This window comes from Pieris rapae, chromosome 20, assembly GCF_905147795.1.
Source record: "Pieris rapae chromosome 20, ilPieRapa1.1, whole genome shotgun sequence".
NCBI lineage: Eukaryota > Metazoa > Arthropoda > Insecta > Lepidoptera > Pieridae > Pieris > Pieris rapae.
In genome coordinates, this window is record NC_059528.1 from 2,820,010 (window position 1) to 2,837,317 (window position 17,308).

At 34.1% G+C, this 17,308-nt stretch overlaps 1 protein-coding gene across 3 annotated transcripts; it reads right to left on the reverse strand.

Moving 5' to 3' along the window:
• Nucleotides 1-826: 826 nt before the first annotated feature.
• On the reverse strand, nucleotides 827-17,069 carry LOC111000946 (double-stranded RNA-binding protein Staufen homolog 2). Of its 3 annotated transcripts, none has more exons than XM_045632512.1 (18): nucleotides 16,934-17,069; nucleotides 16,724-16,859; nucleotides 14,362-14,527; nucleotides 13,780-13,900; nucleotides 13,149-13,208; nucleotides 12,729-12,940; nucleotides 12,010-12,111; nucleotides 11,263-11,389; nucleotides 10,194-10,386; nucleotides 9,211-9,353; nucleotides 8,629-8,759; nucleotides 7,903-8,103; nucleotides 7,164-7,401; nucleotides 6,623-6,735; nucleotides 6,286-6,376; nucleotides 5,516-5,640; nucleotides 4,874-5,043; nucleotides 827-4,157 (listed from the first exon to the last, which is right to left on the reverse strand). In XM_045632512.1, exons 2-18 carry the CDS (start codon nucleotides 16,846-16,848, stop codon nucleotides 4,097-4,099), a joined length of 2,379 nt encoding a protein of 792 aa, XP_045488468.1. In that variant the 5' UTR covers nucleotides 16,849-16,859; nucleotides 16,934-17,069; the 3' UTR covers nucleotides 827-4,096. The 3 variants fall into 3 exon arrangements, with proteins under 3 accessions (XP_045488468.1, XP_045488466.1, XP_045488469.1); XM_045632510.1 differs by having other exon boundaries at nucleotides 16,706-16,859; XM_045632513.1 differs by lacking the exon at nucleotides 13,149-13,208 and having other exon boundaries at nucleotides 16,706-16,859.
• Between the last annotated feature and the right edge of the window lie 239 nt (nucleotides 17,070-17,308).

Below are 17,308 nucleotides of genomic sequence, written 5' to 3' on the forward strand. Positions count from 1 at the left end.
TGTGAGGGTTTGGGGCGGAGTTAGTTTGGACGAGCGCACAGATCTCGTCGTTGTTCCCGGGCGCTTGTGTGCTCAAACTTACATTGAAAATGTGCTCGAAGATCATGTTTGGCCCGCAGCATATGGTATGGGCCCAGATTTTCTTTTAATGCAAGATAATGCCAGGCCGCATACTGCAGCCATCACGTCAGATTACTTACGACAGCAGGAAATCCGTGTAATGGAGTGGCCTTCCATGAGCCCTGACCTAAATCCAATTGAACACATTTGGGACTTGCTTGACAGGCGCATCCGGAAGCGTCCGATTGCATCTCAAACACTGCAGCAGCTCACTAAAGCGTTGATTGAAGAATGGGAGCGAATTCCACAAGAAGATATTCGGAGGATCATACGAAGCATGCCGCGTCGTTGTCAAGTCGTGATTAGAGCTCATGGAGGTTACTGAAAGTCACTAAAGACGAATATTCAAACGATATAAGAATATTTCTTTGATGGACCTTTTTTATCACCAATTAGTTTTTCGTCTACAACGCACATTTTATTATTTTTTTAATAATTAATAAATTGTAGTAATTAACAAATTAACAAAGTAAAAAATAGCGTACAAGTTAATTTAAATCTAATTTTAGTTTAAGCAATAGTAAGGAGAAAAATCTTGTTCCGCTAATTGTTTTGAGCAGTATATATTGATTTTAAGATTAAATATGTTTTTGTTACAATTTTAAAATAATAGTTGACGGTGATCCTTCTTTCCCTGTACCTTTCAGTAAACACACATTTAAAGATAATAGAATAAGGCTCGACGATTACAGAAATAAAAGACAAATTGTAATTATATTCGTATTTATTTTGTTTAATAATGAAACAGCAAATTAATTTGGGACTTGTTCCTGGTGTATATAAAATATTAATCACTTAGGACAAAATAAATAATAAATGCCCCTATGGCGTCTCAGTTAAATAAAACAACTGAATTTCTTTATGCTTTGTTACTTGTGCAACATTCAACATGAAGAAATTGAACCAATGGCCTCGATTTAAAGTCGCACAATCTTCGTAACGGAGCTTAAATTAAAAAATCGTTCGGACCCATTACAATGAAATGTACAATCGGTATCCTACAAAAGATCGGGTCCCTTCGGGCTAACAGCATTAAATCTAAATAAATAACTATAACATTACCGATCAATTGTACTGATAAAGCACATATTTACGCAAATACACTGTTCACACTAAACAGCAATAACAGCAATGGCTACACATACGGTTAAGCAACATTTACCTTATTCCAAATCGCTTGGAAAATCGTCCAATCAAAACTCGACATTATTACCAGGTGACAAGTACGAAAATCTCGTGAGTCATCGGAAAACTAGAGCGAGACAACAACAGTTCATCGCTCGCTTTGACGATCCTACAGAAATGACGATTGACCAAGCCTCCTAAGACGAGGGGCGTAAATTAAGTGTTTATTAAGGACTTATATCTAAAATTACACATTTCATAGCGTAGGGTCAAAGATAAAAATCGAGGCCAAACAAATCGCCGCCACTCCACGTTTGGTGAAAGGTGAATTTTGCGATGGGCCCCATTTCATACAAATGCATACACCAAAAAATGCATTCATTCGCTAGAAACTATTAATTATATTTGCGTGTTTTTAGGGTTTTAATTAATTTAATTTTAACTCGATAGGAAACGCGAAAAATGAAGTGATTTTAATGTACCATATTATTCATGAAATTTAAATATTCGTCTACTTCAAATCCTAATCTGACATATGTGAGCAATTTTAACTATTTTAAGCAAGTCAAAAAAATATCTCAAAGTCACAATGCATTATTTTATGATAAACGAGACAAAAAAATGTATTAACCATTATTAATCGCGTATGAGTACAAAAAAGTTACATGCATGTACTAAGTATGTTATATGGATTTGACATACGTGTGTCATATTTCGCGCCCATTCTGACAGGGTGACAGCGGTTCTATGAAAACAGGCCCATATCGTGAAGTGGGGCGATGTAAGCTATGTCATCATGGCCGCATGATGCAACACGCCCCTTCAGAGCGGACACTTCACTAGTGCTAATTCTGATTCACTCACTAAACAATAATTAAATCCGAAACGTATTTACGTACGTATACGTAATGCAAATACATGTTTGTATTTTTTTTACAAAGTCTTTTACTGTAAAACACAAATCCAATACGTTTTTGGCTAAAGTTATACTTAGTGCTACATCTCGAATTTGAATTTATTTAAGACTAAATGGGTTTTAAAAACATTTCTATTCAAATCCTATACTTCTAAAACAAAGGAATAAGAGAAAAAAACACGGATCTCGAGAAAGTCCGAAATTTGCAACGAGAATTAATGTTTTCCTTCAGTTGATAGTTCTTGGTGAAGTGTATTAGAATTAGCACCATTCAGTTCGTTCAATTTAATTCGTTTAGAGAAAATATTAACTCAAACAAAGGTCAAATATTACCAAATTAGTTTATTAAATTAATTAATTAATATATTCATATTTTATTTTTAAACGTAACATGCCTTCAGTTAAAACCAAAAGTGTTTAAATCAACAGAAGAGGAAAAAAGAGTTGTGAATAGAATAAATGAAAAATCAGTTTCCTTAGACACGGAACCAAATTTTAGAAAGAGAGAATAATAATTTACAGAGATAATTGATATGAAAGAGAAAAATTTATAAAAAAGAGATTCGATAGTTGGCGCAAGTGCTGAAATTAGACGTTTAACGTATGTATATTAAAAGATTTGACCTCTTGAATTCCCGCTAAACGACAAGGTATACGAAGTGACCACTCTGAGATTTAATCTACATTACCTAATCTATCGTCTCGCTGAGCCACTTTGGCTGAATTTTAACTAATTAATTCCTAATATATTTTGATTCACCTTAACCACGGCGTGAAATCAGTTAACAAAGATTCACTTATTCGAAAAATAAATACACAATTGTATAATAGTAAAAACGAGAATGGAGTGTCAAAATGTCCGCATGAAACTGTACACCCAAACCAATTACGCAATCTATGCAATGACAGTGGAATCTCGATAACTCGAACTTCGTTAAGTCAAAAAACATTGCCATTCTCTTCCGCTAAACTGTATCTCATATTATGTTGACTTGGTTACTCAAACAACTTATTTATCTACGAAGTATTAAGTTGTTGATTACAATATATAGATAGAGTATTCACTCTATAACTCAAATTTGTAACTTAGTCTTAGTAGTGTAGTCTTAGTTCCCGAAATACTAGCAATAAAATCCAAAAAGAAAGTTCGAATTCGGGGCTTCTAATGTATTGTTTTTGTACACATGCAATTAATTTGTGAACATAATATATATATTTTATGTGTTATTCAAATTCGCCTGTACAAATCGAAAAATACTCATCAAATGTATCTCGAAGTTCTTCTAAAGTCGAAAACCCACAGTCCGTTTCACAAGGCATTTTCTTTTGATAATTAGCAAACTGTGGAATCAAATACCGGCGGGGGTCTTCCCTGAGAGATATGACCTCCCAGAATTCAAAATTCGAGCGCACTCCTCCCTTAAAGGCCGGCAACGCACCCACTAAAAATGGGGGTCTATGGGCTGCGATTACTGCGTCCCGCAGGCTCCTTTGCCCCCTTATTATATAAAAAAAACTAGTTAACTCAATTTTTTCCGTGTCTTGTCATTCTAGTTATCGAAATTCCACTGTTTTTTAATAATATTTTTTCTAATTAATACAATTAAATCTCACATATAGTAATATATAGAAAGATTTGTATGTTCGTATCAAAAACTCAATCGCTACTAGATCTCAAAAGTTACTTCTACTACTATCTATTATCCGAATACATTTCCAAAATATATTAAAAATTTCCAGCCATTCAAATAAATCTCTCAGAACGCGATTTACAGTTCCACACGACAAATGACCTTAACATAGGATTCCATTCCATTCAACGTCAAAATGAGTTTGACCCGAGATCAAAAATCGTGAATATATGGAAATGAGTTACTTTTGCTGAATATTCACATGTTAATATTGCGTGGGTCGATTTGCAGGGTCAGGTGTGGGTCACTCGGCCATGCCGTTGATCGCGTTGCTTTTGGCGTTTGATATACCGCTATTCTGCAATCTAAACAAATAAAAATATATTATTGTCTTATCTATGTAAGATTTATTTGACATCTGTGTGTCAAATCAAATGGTTCTGAACGTATCACCGTTAAGTCTCGACTCTAATATTAAGTTCACTATTCCCTACTATGTTATTGCTTCTTAGGGAGCGGAGATTCCCCCCCTTCTTGGAGATTTCCCCCCCCCCCCTCTCCAATGTAACATGGCGTAACGCTTTGCTGTACCCAATAGTAAAACGTTTCGTAACCACCCAGTGACTCATTAAACCTAAAAGTTGCCATTTATATGGTATAAAGTATCGGAAAGTAGAAAATAATATTAAGGGCCTGTTTCACAATGTCTGGATAAGTTCCAAATAAGCTATTTGTTACTTATTGGTAGGATAAATAGTATTTTTGCGTTTCACGACTGTCAGATAGCGCTATACGTCATGAAATTCGAAGTATCTTATTTGGTACTTTTATCTTACAAATAATTTGTGTTGCATAGCTATTTGGCACTTTATCCATACATTGTGAAACAGGCCCTAACAGTATTATTTTAACAACATAATTCAATCGGCCCGCATTGTAACATTTTCTCCCCAAACACGCCCCCCCCCCCCTACAATTCGTGACGTAATACTTGAACGCTCATGTATTATGTGTACGATTATGAGGAATGAGCAAAGCATTTCTTTGTAAAGGCGAACAATACTTGAAAAGTTTTACTGACTGTGCAGTGGGAGTCTGCGCAGGCGCATCCAACCCCATGCCGGCGAGGGCGCGGAGGGCGGCCAGAGCGCACTGCTCGTGCGAATGCGCAGTGGAGGCCCCTCCCCCGTGGCACATCACGGGCGGCTCCGTTGACAGAGACACCAGAGATAGGAACTCGCCGTGATTGCGCTGGAACATAAAGAAATCATTCAACCCTATATGAACCATTTTTTATTAGATTATTAATGTATCCGTCCATATTTATTACACGACCAAGAACAAGTTTTTCTGTCGGAATAATAGAGTACACAATTTCTATAAATATACATTTATTGCCAGATCTCGAATCAAACTCAAACAAACGAGAAGAACATTAATTGCCGTTAGTTCGTATAAAACACGACTTTACAACTATGGAATAAAATACCTAAATATGTAAATGACTTATATTTAGTTTTTTATTGAATGTTTGTTTTTAATTTATAAAACTAAAAAAAATTCTAAAGACTTGTTATTAGTTCCTATGAAGTCCAAAAATTAACAGAATTAAAAATATCAATGTTTTATAGTCACTAAATAATCTGACATGGTTTTTAAAATCTTGTCAAATAAACCTCAATATAACGGAAAAGCGTCATAAGCTGGTAGTATTTCTTCTTACCTTTGGGAAGTCAGAGAATTGTACAGTGAAGCCCAAGAGCTGTGCCAGGTACATCAGCTGATCTTTAGCGCCAGGCGTGTTTCCACCACTTCCACCTAAAGCGCTGTTCTCGCTCGCTTTTACTCCTGGAAATTTAACAGATTAATTACCAAAACGAACAAACTACTAATTTGTAAGTAATTTTATAACCCATATTATTTAATTATCAACGAACAATCATTTTAACGAGTTAACCCAAATCGCAATAATTGGTACAATCAATAAAAAAATCATGCAATTCTTTTTTTAAATTTGGTCAGGAATAATTTTTTGTCAGCCAGTTATATTCTTATACGACATTCGATCTCTTTACTGTAACAAGTACTGAGAATATCCACATTCCAAAATCAAATTTCAAGGAGAATTCTTAAGTTTTTATTCCTACAATAACGTTTACAAAAAAAGAGTGCGAGGCTAACCTCGCGCATCTAAATGCGCGTGCGAATTACAATCAACACTAAAAAACTACTACTAATTACAATCTAAAAAGTTATGGCTAATAAGTAATATTATGTTGACTTAATTTTCTACAAAACTAGTGAGTAGCTTAAACTAAGCTGATGTTTATTAATGCTCTTTAACGTTTTGACACTATATACGTGTATCTTAAGTATTTAAATAAAATTTATTCTTTGCTTAACGATAAACCAGCTATTGCAATATACAACAAATTAATTCTTCACTATCAAAACAATACAATTATTATTATTATGTCCAAAATAGTAAATCACCATTGGTCTGCACTGGTTGACCAGATCTGGCGTGGTAGTCCACCATCAAAACTCCTGGTACCGGTTGCCGCATATCACCACTAGTTTCATCCTGTAAAATAAAATTCATATTTATAAAAAAAGTTTGTTATTGACATTGACACAAATATTGTGTATGTGTTACAGGAAAACAGAGATACGTGTAGAAGAAAGCAGTTTTTTATAATTCGAGAGTGAAAATGTAGTGAAATAAATAAAAAAGATTAAGCATCACTTCCATATATCAGATCCTGGATAATGTATAACAAATACAAATACAAAAAAAAGTAAAATATAATATATTTAAAATTTGTATTACCTTCCGTTTTACATCAGTAGCAGGTTTCACTTCCCCGTTGGCTGTAGGGTCAGTTGTAGAGGTCAATGAACCCGGTTCACCGCCATTCGCCATTTCCATCGCCAAAAGTACATCTGTGAAAAATGAACTAATTACAGAAAGCTAACAGTAATTACAGTTAATTATAATCTGTTGTAGGTACTATTAAAAAAATACTGTTTTAAGTTTTTCACATACATTTTTTTCATTCCTATGACTGTCCTATCAACATATCCAGTTAAATGTGATGCTCTAAACTTTGAGGAAACAGTTGATGTGATTCCAACTCCCCCTTAACCAACTTAAGATTTTATTAATCGCTAAAAGACAACTTTTTCTCTCATGTAATAGGAGGCAAATGGGCAGGAAGCTCATGAACACTCACATTGACAGAAGGCTCGCAAGTGCGTTGCCGGGCTTTAACTTGAAATTTACGAATATTTAGTTTTTAATGGTTAACACTAAAATATTTACACTGATAAAGGCCATAAAAATAAATATTGTAATAATAAGGTAGTCTTACTATGTGCGGCCCGTCGCTTCGCAGTCTTCTTATTGGGCCCCAGACCCGTGGCACTATGCGGTGGGGCATCACACTGTACCAGGAACTCGCGTCTTCTGGCGGCCCCGCGTTCCTCCAAGACGCGGTACTGGGGCGATCGGGCCCTAACAGCGTGCCTTGCGACCGCCAATCTAGAGATCGGATTGTCTGGGGCCCCACCACCACCGCCTGTCTCTGATGTATCACCCGTGGCCCCTTCCTGAAAATTTATTTTATCATATAGAATTTTGGAAATTTAAACAATTTACGAAATAAATTAATAAGTGTTTATACTATTGATGTGAAACATCTATATCCGCACGTAAAACCGATTTCTGGCGTGGCGACGCGTCGCCACGCTATATGATATACAGTCTAAATGCAGTAGTAAATTTCACATTAAAAATATTTAATGAAAATAATGTTTATTCAACAAATAGTCATCGTTATCTGGAAAAAAATCGTAATATTTTATTTTATCATTATAACATATTTAGTTCCTATCACAGTTTGTTCTTTTTTGCATATTACTTTTACAAAATAATGTCGATGTTTCACATCTGCCAGGCGTCCCGTGACGGCTCACATTTTTTATATATAGTTTTTATATTGATTTTAATAACGTGAGTATTAAACTTCGTTTGTCAAAACAGTTTAACCTAACAACATTTAAATTTGATTGACTTTCTAGAAGACGAGCCAAGGCAATAAATTAAAGTACCTTAATCAAATTCCGTGGCTTCTTCTTGGCCGGGGGATGCCGTCGCTTGTCTACGGTGGGCCTTGTGCGTAAGGCAGCCGCGGGCCAACGCCGGCGCATCTCCTCTAGCATCCTCTCAGCTGCGCGACGCTTCGACACTTTCTTTCCATTGCCCTCACCCTCCGTCTCCATTTCGCCCACTTTGCAAATAGTTATGAAGACCTGAAATAATGCCGACATTTTCAATTAATATAAATCTTTGTAATGTAAACTTTTAGTATAATTAAATAATATCAAGTTTTCAGAGCACTTTTAAACTTTTCTTAATGTAACACAACAAAGGCATACCTGGACCGGATTGTCATAGACAAAATCATCTACTTATCTATACTACATGTACTAAACTTTCGGTACATGAGCGTTAGTGCATTACAAATAAATATATAATCATAAATTTATTTTAATTTACCATCAGTTCGGTAATTGTATAATTTTCCAGTGTTCTATTTATTTTATTTTCATTGATTTTGTTATGCACTATTTTACTTATAATATTTTTTCTTAGTTTTTATGTAATAAAGAGTTTCGCTTGTTTTTCTTTCTTTAATTTCATTCTATAAAATTTTGACATTTTCTAACATAATTGGAGTGTTTACAACAGTTCTATTTTACATAAAATTTAATCGAAATTTTTTTTACTGAAACCAACACTTGTATTGTATGTTAATGTAAATTAAATATACCTACCCTCATATGCGGCGGTCCGCGTTCCGATTTTACGGAAAATGTGACGTTGAGATTCCTCTTGAGAGCCAACTCATGAACCAAAGAGACTGGGGACTTCACATCCGAGTTGAGAAGGTCTGCTTCGCTTTCTCCTAATAATCAAAATAATTGAAAATATAATATAGTTATAATTATAAATTGTAACAAGTATTATAGAAGTTAATTGTATTTAATTATAAAATTAGGTTGAAGAGAAAAAGAAATACTTAAAGGAGCGGTATGCTAATAATCAAAAAGAGTTTGTCTAAAATGACGTGATGTGACGGCCGCTGTCATCTGTCAAATGTCAACTTTATTTCGCCAATAAAATATATATTATTTACGTAATGGCTGTCATTATATTTATAACTGAATATTGAACTAAGATAATATCCTGCATGCTATTTTTTGAATTATCCCTTTCAATATCGTTACCCGCAAAAATTTGACGCTTTCTTATATCGGAAGCCATTGTAAGGTTTTTTTCACACTCAACTAGTAAATTATACATACTAAGCAAATATGTTACACTACTCTTCTAGTATAAAAAAATAAAATATGTACCAGGTGTATCCGGATGTTGTAGTTGTGTTTCGTGATGTTGAGGCCTAAGATCGACCAAGGCCCGTGCAGCCGCATCATGTCTGGCTGCTTGAGGCGTACTGCCCTCGCCCAACCACGCACGATCGCCCACGCACACACGAATTCTATAAATAATAAAATAAATTAATAAAATACGTTTATTATGGAACATAAGATCATCTAGGTATCACTTATTCCACGTCAATCAATTCGAACCCTACTCATCGGCAAAGAAGACAGAGGGAAGGAAAAACTCTCGGTATTCTTTTAAAAAAAGCCAATCATCAAACAATATTTAAAACAAATCTATCAAATTAATTAGAGGTCTACGAGTAAGATATATAACATAAATCATCATATCCATATACAATAGAGCGGCATCGATACTCTGTAACTCCGATCAGCGATCGGTATTCACACTTCGCTATTGGAAGTTATAGAGTACACAGTTTTTAACTGCGGGAACCAAGAAACTACAAACAAAACGTAGGATTTGACCAGGCAAACCATCCGACGTTGTGTAATTTCAACGTTTTAGGGAGTGCAACCACTCATTCAGTAACGTTCATACATTTAAAACTATTTCTAAATGTACTGTCTATAGAATTACATGAAGATATTTGTAACAAATGACTGCTGCCAACAAAATCTTTCACCATTAAAATGCAAATTACCCCTCTAGATATACTAATTTTCAAAAATATTTTATATTCAGGCGTAGAACTCTTAGGAATATTTTTATAATAATATTTGCACAAACACTTATATATATATATATATATATATATATATATATATATATATATATATATATATTGTATGCAATCATATAGTACTACATCACTGTAGTTTGCCATTAATATTATTAAGATATATTATTGGCTAACGATTCTATTACTGTTAGTTACATAGAGCAAGACAAATACACATTTTAATAAATCCATGAAAGCGATGATGATTCTCACCTATAGAGCAGCTGCGGTCCGGGCTCCATCAGCCTTGGCGGGTGAGGATAAGGCGGCAAGAAGGGCAGGCGATAGGGTGGAGGCAGGCGAGCTCTGGGCCGTGGGGCGGGTACTGGTGGAACCGATGTGTACACAGCAGGCTTGCACAGCTTCATAGCCAGCGCGTTTAGCTCTACCGTTGGCATTACTGCGCCTGCGCAAACAATGTTTATATATTACCCTCTTTATTTATTTATATTGTACTCCTACAGCTAACACAAAATACATACAATAACAAACAAATACACCGAGAACATAGCCACAAACGGAATACATGATACATTATAATAAAAAGATTTAAAAAAGGGAACAAACAGACAAGGTATTTAATACAATTAACTGATTAAATTTAATTAATTAAACCTAAATTGGTTGTGTTGTGTAATGGTGTCTGTGTGTACGTGATGGTGTGTATGTGGGTCGTGCTTATGATGTAGATGATTTTGCGCTATGTATATTCTTAATACATGTTTTAACCACATTCCGCGATAACCTAAACAAGTCAATGTCTAAATAGTGGTCATTGTATGTCCGAGCAGCGCGATATAAAACTGAACCAATTATCAAAATAAATAAAATATTTCATTGAGATTATCCTTTAATGTCATTTACACCTCATATGAATTATATACCTATTAAATATTATTTTAACCCCACTAAACGCCCCCGCGCAGTTAATTATGACTTTTGAAGACTAAACTTGGTAAAGAACTCTAGAACTTCGACAATTATACTTTATTAAAGATTACTAATGTTTTATTTTTTGTTCTGGTATCCACGTAACGGCAAAAGAAGTAGAGGACGTCAATACAGACGATGGGAAGACGAACTACTACTGACAGCAGGTCCAAACTGGAGGAGAGTCGCCTTGGACAGAACACAGTGGAAAGAATTGGAGGAGGCCTTTGCCGAAAGGCACACTGTTATTAGGGACATTCTATATTTTTAATGTACATAAATATGGTAACTCTAACAGTAATAAAGGCTATTTTATTTTATTTATTAATGTTTTATTTAAGCAATAACTTACCAGCATGCCTGTGATGATGCGAATGCGAAGCGTGAGTGGGTGCGGCCCTTGGAGGTGGTGGCGGGAAGCGAGTGCCACTTAAGGCCGCACTTGCTGCCGCGTGCTGCGCTCGCTTTATAGAGGACCCCTGTAACACGTTTTGGTCCTTCGAGCCGGGTACTGTTGGTGGTATTTACTAACTAGTCTTAGCTGGATTACAGCACATTATTATATTCTTTACTTATTAATTGCATTTATCATCTTTAGCTTTCTAATTAAAATCCATAGTCCCAGCGTTTATGTATGTTTTTTTTTATTATTTTATTCACAATTCTGTTTCACATAACCCGCTTTCTTAATGACGAGTTAGCAAGAGAGTCATCACTTGCCGCTTATTTTTTATTTATTTATCCTTTATTGCCTTATACAAAAACACACATAACAAAAATAAAAAAATAAACCTTACCTTATTTACAATTATTATGGTTGATAAATAAACTTTTTACCCGTAAGCTATGATATGAAAATGAGTTTTAAAATTGTATCATGTCAACTTTGATTGTTTTTCTACACACTAGATGCCATTTTGATAACATAACAGTCTTTCAATCCAAAAAAGTATTTCATGAAGCATATCAATATACGTGGCAATAAAGATTATGTTTATTCCATAAGAATAAAAATGAATTTTAGGTTAGAAATAATTTATTCATTACATGATATGAGTAAGTTAACCTTTAAGAATAATAAGATTTTCATAGGACATACCTCAGCGGTGTATTCTTCAGTATCACCCAAGCGAAGTGTTACTGTGAATATTTTTTTGTGAGCGGGTCCTGTCTCTGATGTGAGGCGATATTGATGCTTAATCTAAAACGAGTATTGAAATTGATTATTAGTAGTTTATACGAGACCAGTATAAATAAAAACAATATGAAGAGTCTTAAATTAAAGTCTAATTTTAGTCGCAGCTATAAAACTTATCTATTAACTCAACAAAAATCCCACGAAATCTAGTTTTTAATCCTCCAAAAAAAAAAAAAAAAAACTGTAATAATAAAACTTAACAATTATTCTTATTTTAACCTTCAATTTTACCTATTTACTTCACACCATATTACACAAGACTTTGTTACCGATATTGCTAAGTTTCAATAATACTATGATTATAATGTCCTACTGAGTTTTAATATATTCTTTTTTTTTGCGATTGAGGCGCAAACTAGCTGATGTTGTCTCTTGCAGAATGACCAGCGCTGTGGAACACTCTGCTCCTCAGCATAATGCTGAGCCAGGGCCATTTACAGCCACAGCACACACGCAATATATGCTTGAGACGAGCCGTAGGGGAAAAGGAAAAAATTATTTACCTCTCTTTATATCTTTTATTTAATTTTTTCTCTTTGATTACTACTGTGTTGTGTATTTATGTGTGTGTGTTTTGTTTGTAATAAATAATATGTCTATGTCTATGAATATATTCTCACCTTATTGTACCTGGCCAACTCGTTGACCAGGCACATGGGCGTCTTCTCTTTACTGTTGGCCTGCGCAGGCGACGGGCGGGGCGCCTCGCTCTCGCCCGCCGCCTGCTCCTCGTCGCTTTTCGCATCCGCTCCGCTTGCGCTTACGCTCACGCTCTCCTCCTTCGACTGATCGGTGGTCACCGACACGCTTGCCGTCGCTGTCATTGCCGTAACTAGAGAATTAAAAAATATAATTAATATAATAATAATAAAGCGCCGAACCGAATTCAACTAACACGAAATACAATACATACACCACATACGGCTAATCGCATTGTCTTATCTATGTATTTTGCAAAAAAAATCCTGCAAATAAAAATCTTAAGGCATTGTACATTTTGGTTAACATAGACAACGAAAACTACTGTAAATACAACTGACCAAAATCTGAACTTAGCTTTGGCTGCATCGCCCGAATAGGAGACGGTGGCCTGCACAGACCTACACAATCCCACATCTATTAAAAACTAAATACTTTATTAAAATAAATATTATGACATTCTATGATTTCGATATTTCGTTTAATAGATAGATGAGGCAGACTAGCCTACAATTGCCGAAATTCTGTAAATTCAATTAAAAAAACTTAACTGGCGCAAGTTAAGTATGTAAAGATTTGATTAGTGGCGAAAAAGTATTTAGTACGTAATTTTGTTATAAGCTGTAAATCTTTCTTAAAATAGTAAACAAATATTGTAGGATCTTAAAAATCTTGCGCATTTTCAAACTTATTTAAAGCTTACAACAATCATTTTACTTTAAATTCAAATAATTAAATAACACAATATATAAAAGTAGCTCATTTGAATAAGTCAACAGCGACATTGCCAGTCCAACCACGAACCCAGAGTTATCTTCCGAAATAAATTCCAAATAAGATAATTATTAACAAAGGATTTAATACGGACCCCAATAATGTTTAAAAAATAAACGTGACATTATATAGTAAATTAAATTTTAAAGTATTATTAATTGACAATAGACAGACTAAAAAATAAATTTACTCATTTACCAGGAGTTTGATGTGTGGTGTGAGCGGTGTGTTCTGCGTGCGCGTGCGACGGCGGCGCGTATCCGGGCACGCCGCCGTATCCGCCGCTGATGTAGGGCCTACGGAGCGTACGACTTTGGGGCTGCAATTATATACAAACCCGGTAAACAAGTGGAGCATACACATTTGTTTTGATAATCTCCTGTAGATATTGTGACAACGTATTTCCTATCGTACGATTTACTTGAAGAACATTTGTATGAAAAGTAAGGCTTATCAAACTTATAATAAAACATTTTTTTTTGGTTTGGCGAGTCACCAAATATGTGACTCGACTTAAATTCATGACGAGTTAGTACATTAACAGTAGGTTGATTAAGGTTATATTAGATTACCCTAATACGCTGCCGGTCCGAACTAGTTTATAATCAATTAATGACTAATATTCGACATAATGTACAAAAACAGAAATTATCAAAACATGAAATGTCCCGCCTTCATCCGATATTTTATGCTGTTACTAAAAAAATAAGATATATAAAAGTCATTATAAGATTTTTTTTAAGTAAGTTTAAAAGTCAAAGTCATATGCAAACTCCTTACCGGTGGCATATTATGATGTTGTGCGGGCGGATGATGCATGGCGCGAATGGCGTGAGGCGGTCTTTGACCGGCAGCATGGTGCGGTGCCACGGTCATGGTCCCCATGCCGCTCATCTGACCATGCCCACCCATGCTACCTCCCGCCGCTGACGGACCCAGTGTCACTCTATACAGATAATTCTTCGTGGATTAAACTGCAGATAGCATATCTTGTATTAACTTTCAAGTTTACAAAGTATTAAGAGTATGTTTTACAGTATGGGCATATCAAATTAAATTATTACTAAGATCAACAAATTAATAATAATTAGATTATTTTAAGGAGGCTAACTACTGAATCATCTCAAATATAACATGTTAAGCATGTACAACAAGCCAAATAGAAGTAAAATTATTTAATATATACACCTTTTCATACAATAAGAAAGTTATAGTAACAATTAAGAAACATGTTACTTCTTATAACTTGATGAAACAACTTCAATATAAAACACATTTTTACAAACAAATATTAAAAATAAATATTACTCTACACTTATACTAAAACCACACAAAAACACAAAATCAAAAACTTTACACTACACTAACATAGTCCATGAGAAATTGGAAAGACTTTCTAGGGGTCCATTTAGCAAGCTGCTCACTGCAACACTGTTATTTCAACTGCTTTTTATTCAATAAATGCGATATATCAGGCTGAGCACAAAACTCACATTCAATACTAGATCAGTTGGTATCAAAGCCACTGTCATATGTTCTATTCATGACCAGTTTAAGTAACAAAGAGAGCCGCAAAGGACCCTCCACATATCAACAAATTACACATTATTTGCATATGAATACTGCCGCCAGTCTATAGACAGGGTAAAACAGAGGGATTTTATTTTTATTGAACAGTGTCGATGTTTGAGTGAGCCATTCTTTGCTCAAGTAAGATATAAAGAGAGATAGAATACAACATGTATTATTATGAATGATGTGTGTTTAAGGGGATTTAGGAAGTCAAAGTGGGTTTTTTAATAAATCCACTTCTATTCAAGCATATAAGGTATGTAGATTTAGGCAAAATTAATTAGCACTTACAACAATATGGAATATAGATTCCAAATACTATAACCTTTATAGTATTAGGGATCTATATAAGTAAGAATGAATATGTTTAAGGAGGCAGTCAATTTATATGAAAAATTACTTTTGCTTCTAGTGTTAACAAACATGATTATTATATAAATTATTTTTACTTATTTATACCTAATATTTATACTAAAATATGATTAAAACAATTTGTTTGATACTTTTTATAAGCATCATTGACACAACAGGGCACAAATTCATAACTAATTTCATTTAAGCAATTTCTTTCAAGTTAAAAAGGTACTTAAATGGCTGTTGGACCTTTAATTTATATAAATCTGAATTTGTACTTGTATTATAAAAGTGTATTACTTTATTTGTCAATATCATATATTTCTTATTGACAATTATTGCACAGGTGTCAATAATTATAAAAAATACATATATAAATATAACAAGCTTAACTGGAATTTGAAAATTGGGAAAAATGTATTTCCTTTACAAGCAAAGTCAAGCTGTGGCACTAATGTTAAAAACATATTTCATTTTGACATATAAGAAATGTATCCAATTTTTATACATTTCAATTAAATTGTATGAGCTTATTCTTTTGTAAACAGAATGCATCCTTAATTCTACATATGACACAAAAAATTGTAATGCTGAAACTAGCACATTCAAACTAGAGAAAACGCTACAGCATTTGCTAGCAAAGTGCTATTTCTAAAGATATCTTGTATTATCAGATTCAGAATTGAGCCTTAATAATATGACACCTATACTTAATAAACATATTGGTTTTTATCATATTTTATTTTATAATTGATCTGAATTTGATTTAAAAAAAAACAATTATTATTACAGGTGTCATAGTAGTCATAGAACTTCCAGCTGTTAGTAAAAAAATTGTGTTTACTTACTCTCTCTCTTACTCTAAGTATCTGATTGTGATATTGTTTACATACCAATTTATTTCATTTATTCATTTAGGTAACATAATGTACACTTATGAACGTAAAAAAAAGAAATATAGATTAAATGGTTCTAATTTTACATTTACTGCCAGTTCTTAATTAGTTACAGTACAGTCTTTTAACTAACCAACGGAGCACTACGCAAATAACCTACCCTCCATCTTACACTCAATAAGACAGGTAAATAATTCAGATATTGTTTGAAAAAAAATTATGAATTTACCGACATACCTCACCTACTAAAGCTAGAAATGTGATGAATACGCAAATAAAAGGTAAAGGAAGCCGATCGTTACCTAGTTAATGTTACGTGCCTGTTCTCTCTGTGTATTTGATGCGGCGGCATCTGATGATGTGCAGGCATGCCTTGGTGGGTCGGAAGATGCTGGGGCGGATGTCCCGACATCGGTTGATGGTGCATATTCGGATGATGCATCATCTTTGTAATCGCTGCCGAGACACAAACAATTTCGGCATTAAACACTAATCACTCTGTTTTTGTATAGAGTCAATGTAACTCTTACCGTCGAGACGTATAATATTATATTTTAGTTCAATACGCTGATAAAATTATACATGTAACTAATGTAAAAATAAAAGTTTATTTGGCAAACAGTAAAGAAAATCGTTTCATTCAACATGCGGCCATGTTTAAAAGTGTTTGTGGATTTAGTCAATGGATAATGAATTGATGATACTGACGTATCTGTACTTTTCCAGAGATTATATATCTTTACTATCTACAGACTTGAGTTTAAAACAACATGGGGGCTGAACTATCTTTTATCATTTCTAAAATCATCCGCTTTTTCTAAATGGCGTAAAATATCGATTTTTAATTATTATACTTCATTAAACAGCATCATTGACAGTATGCTGACAGCCAAATGTGTTATATT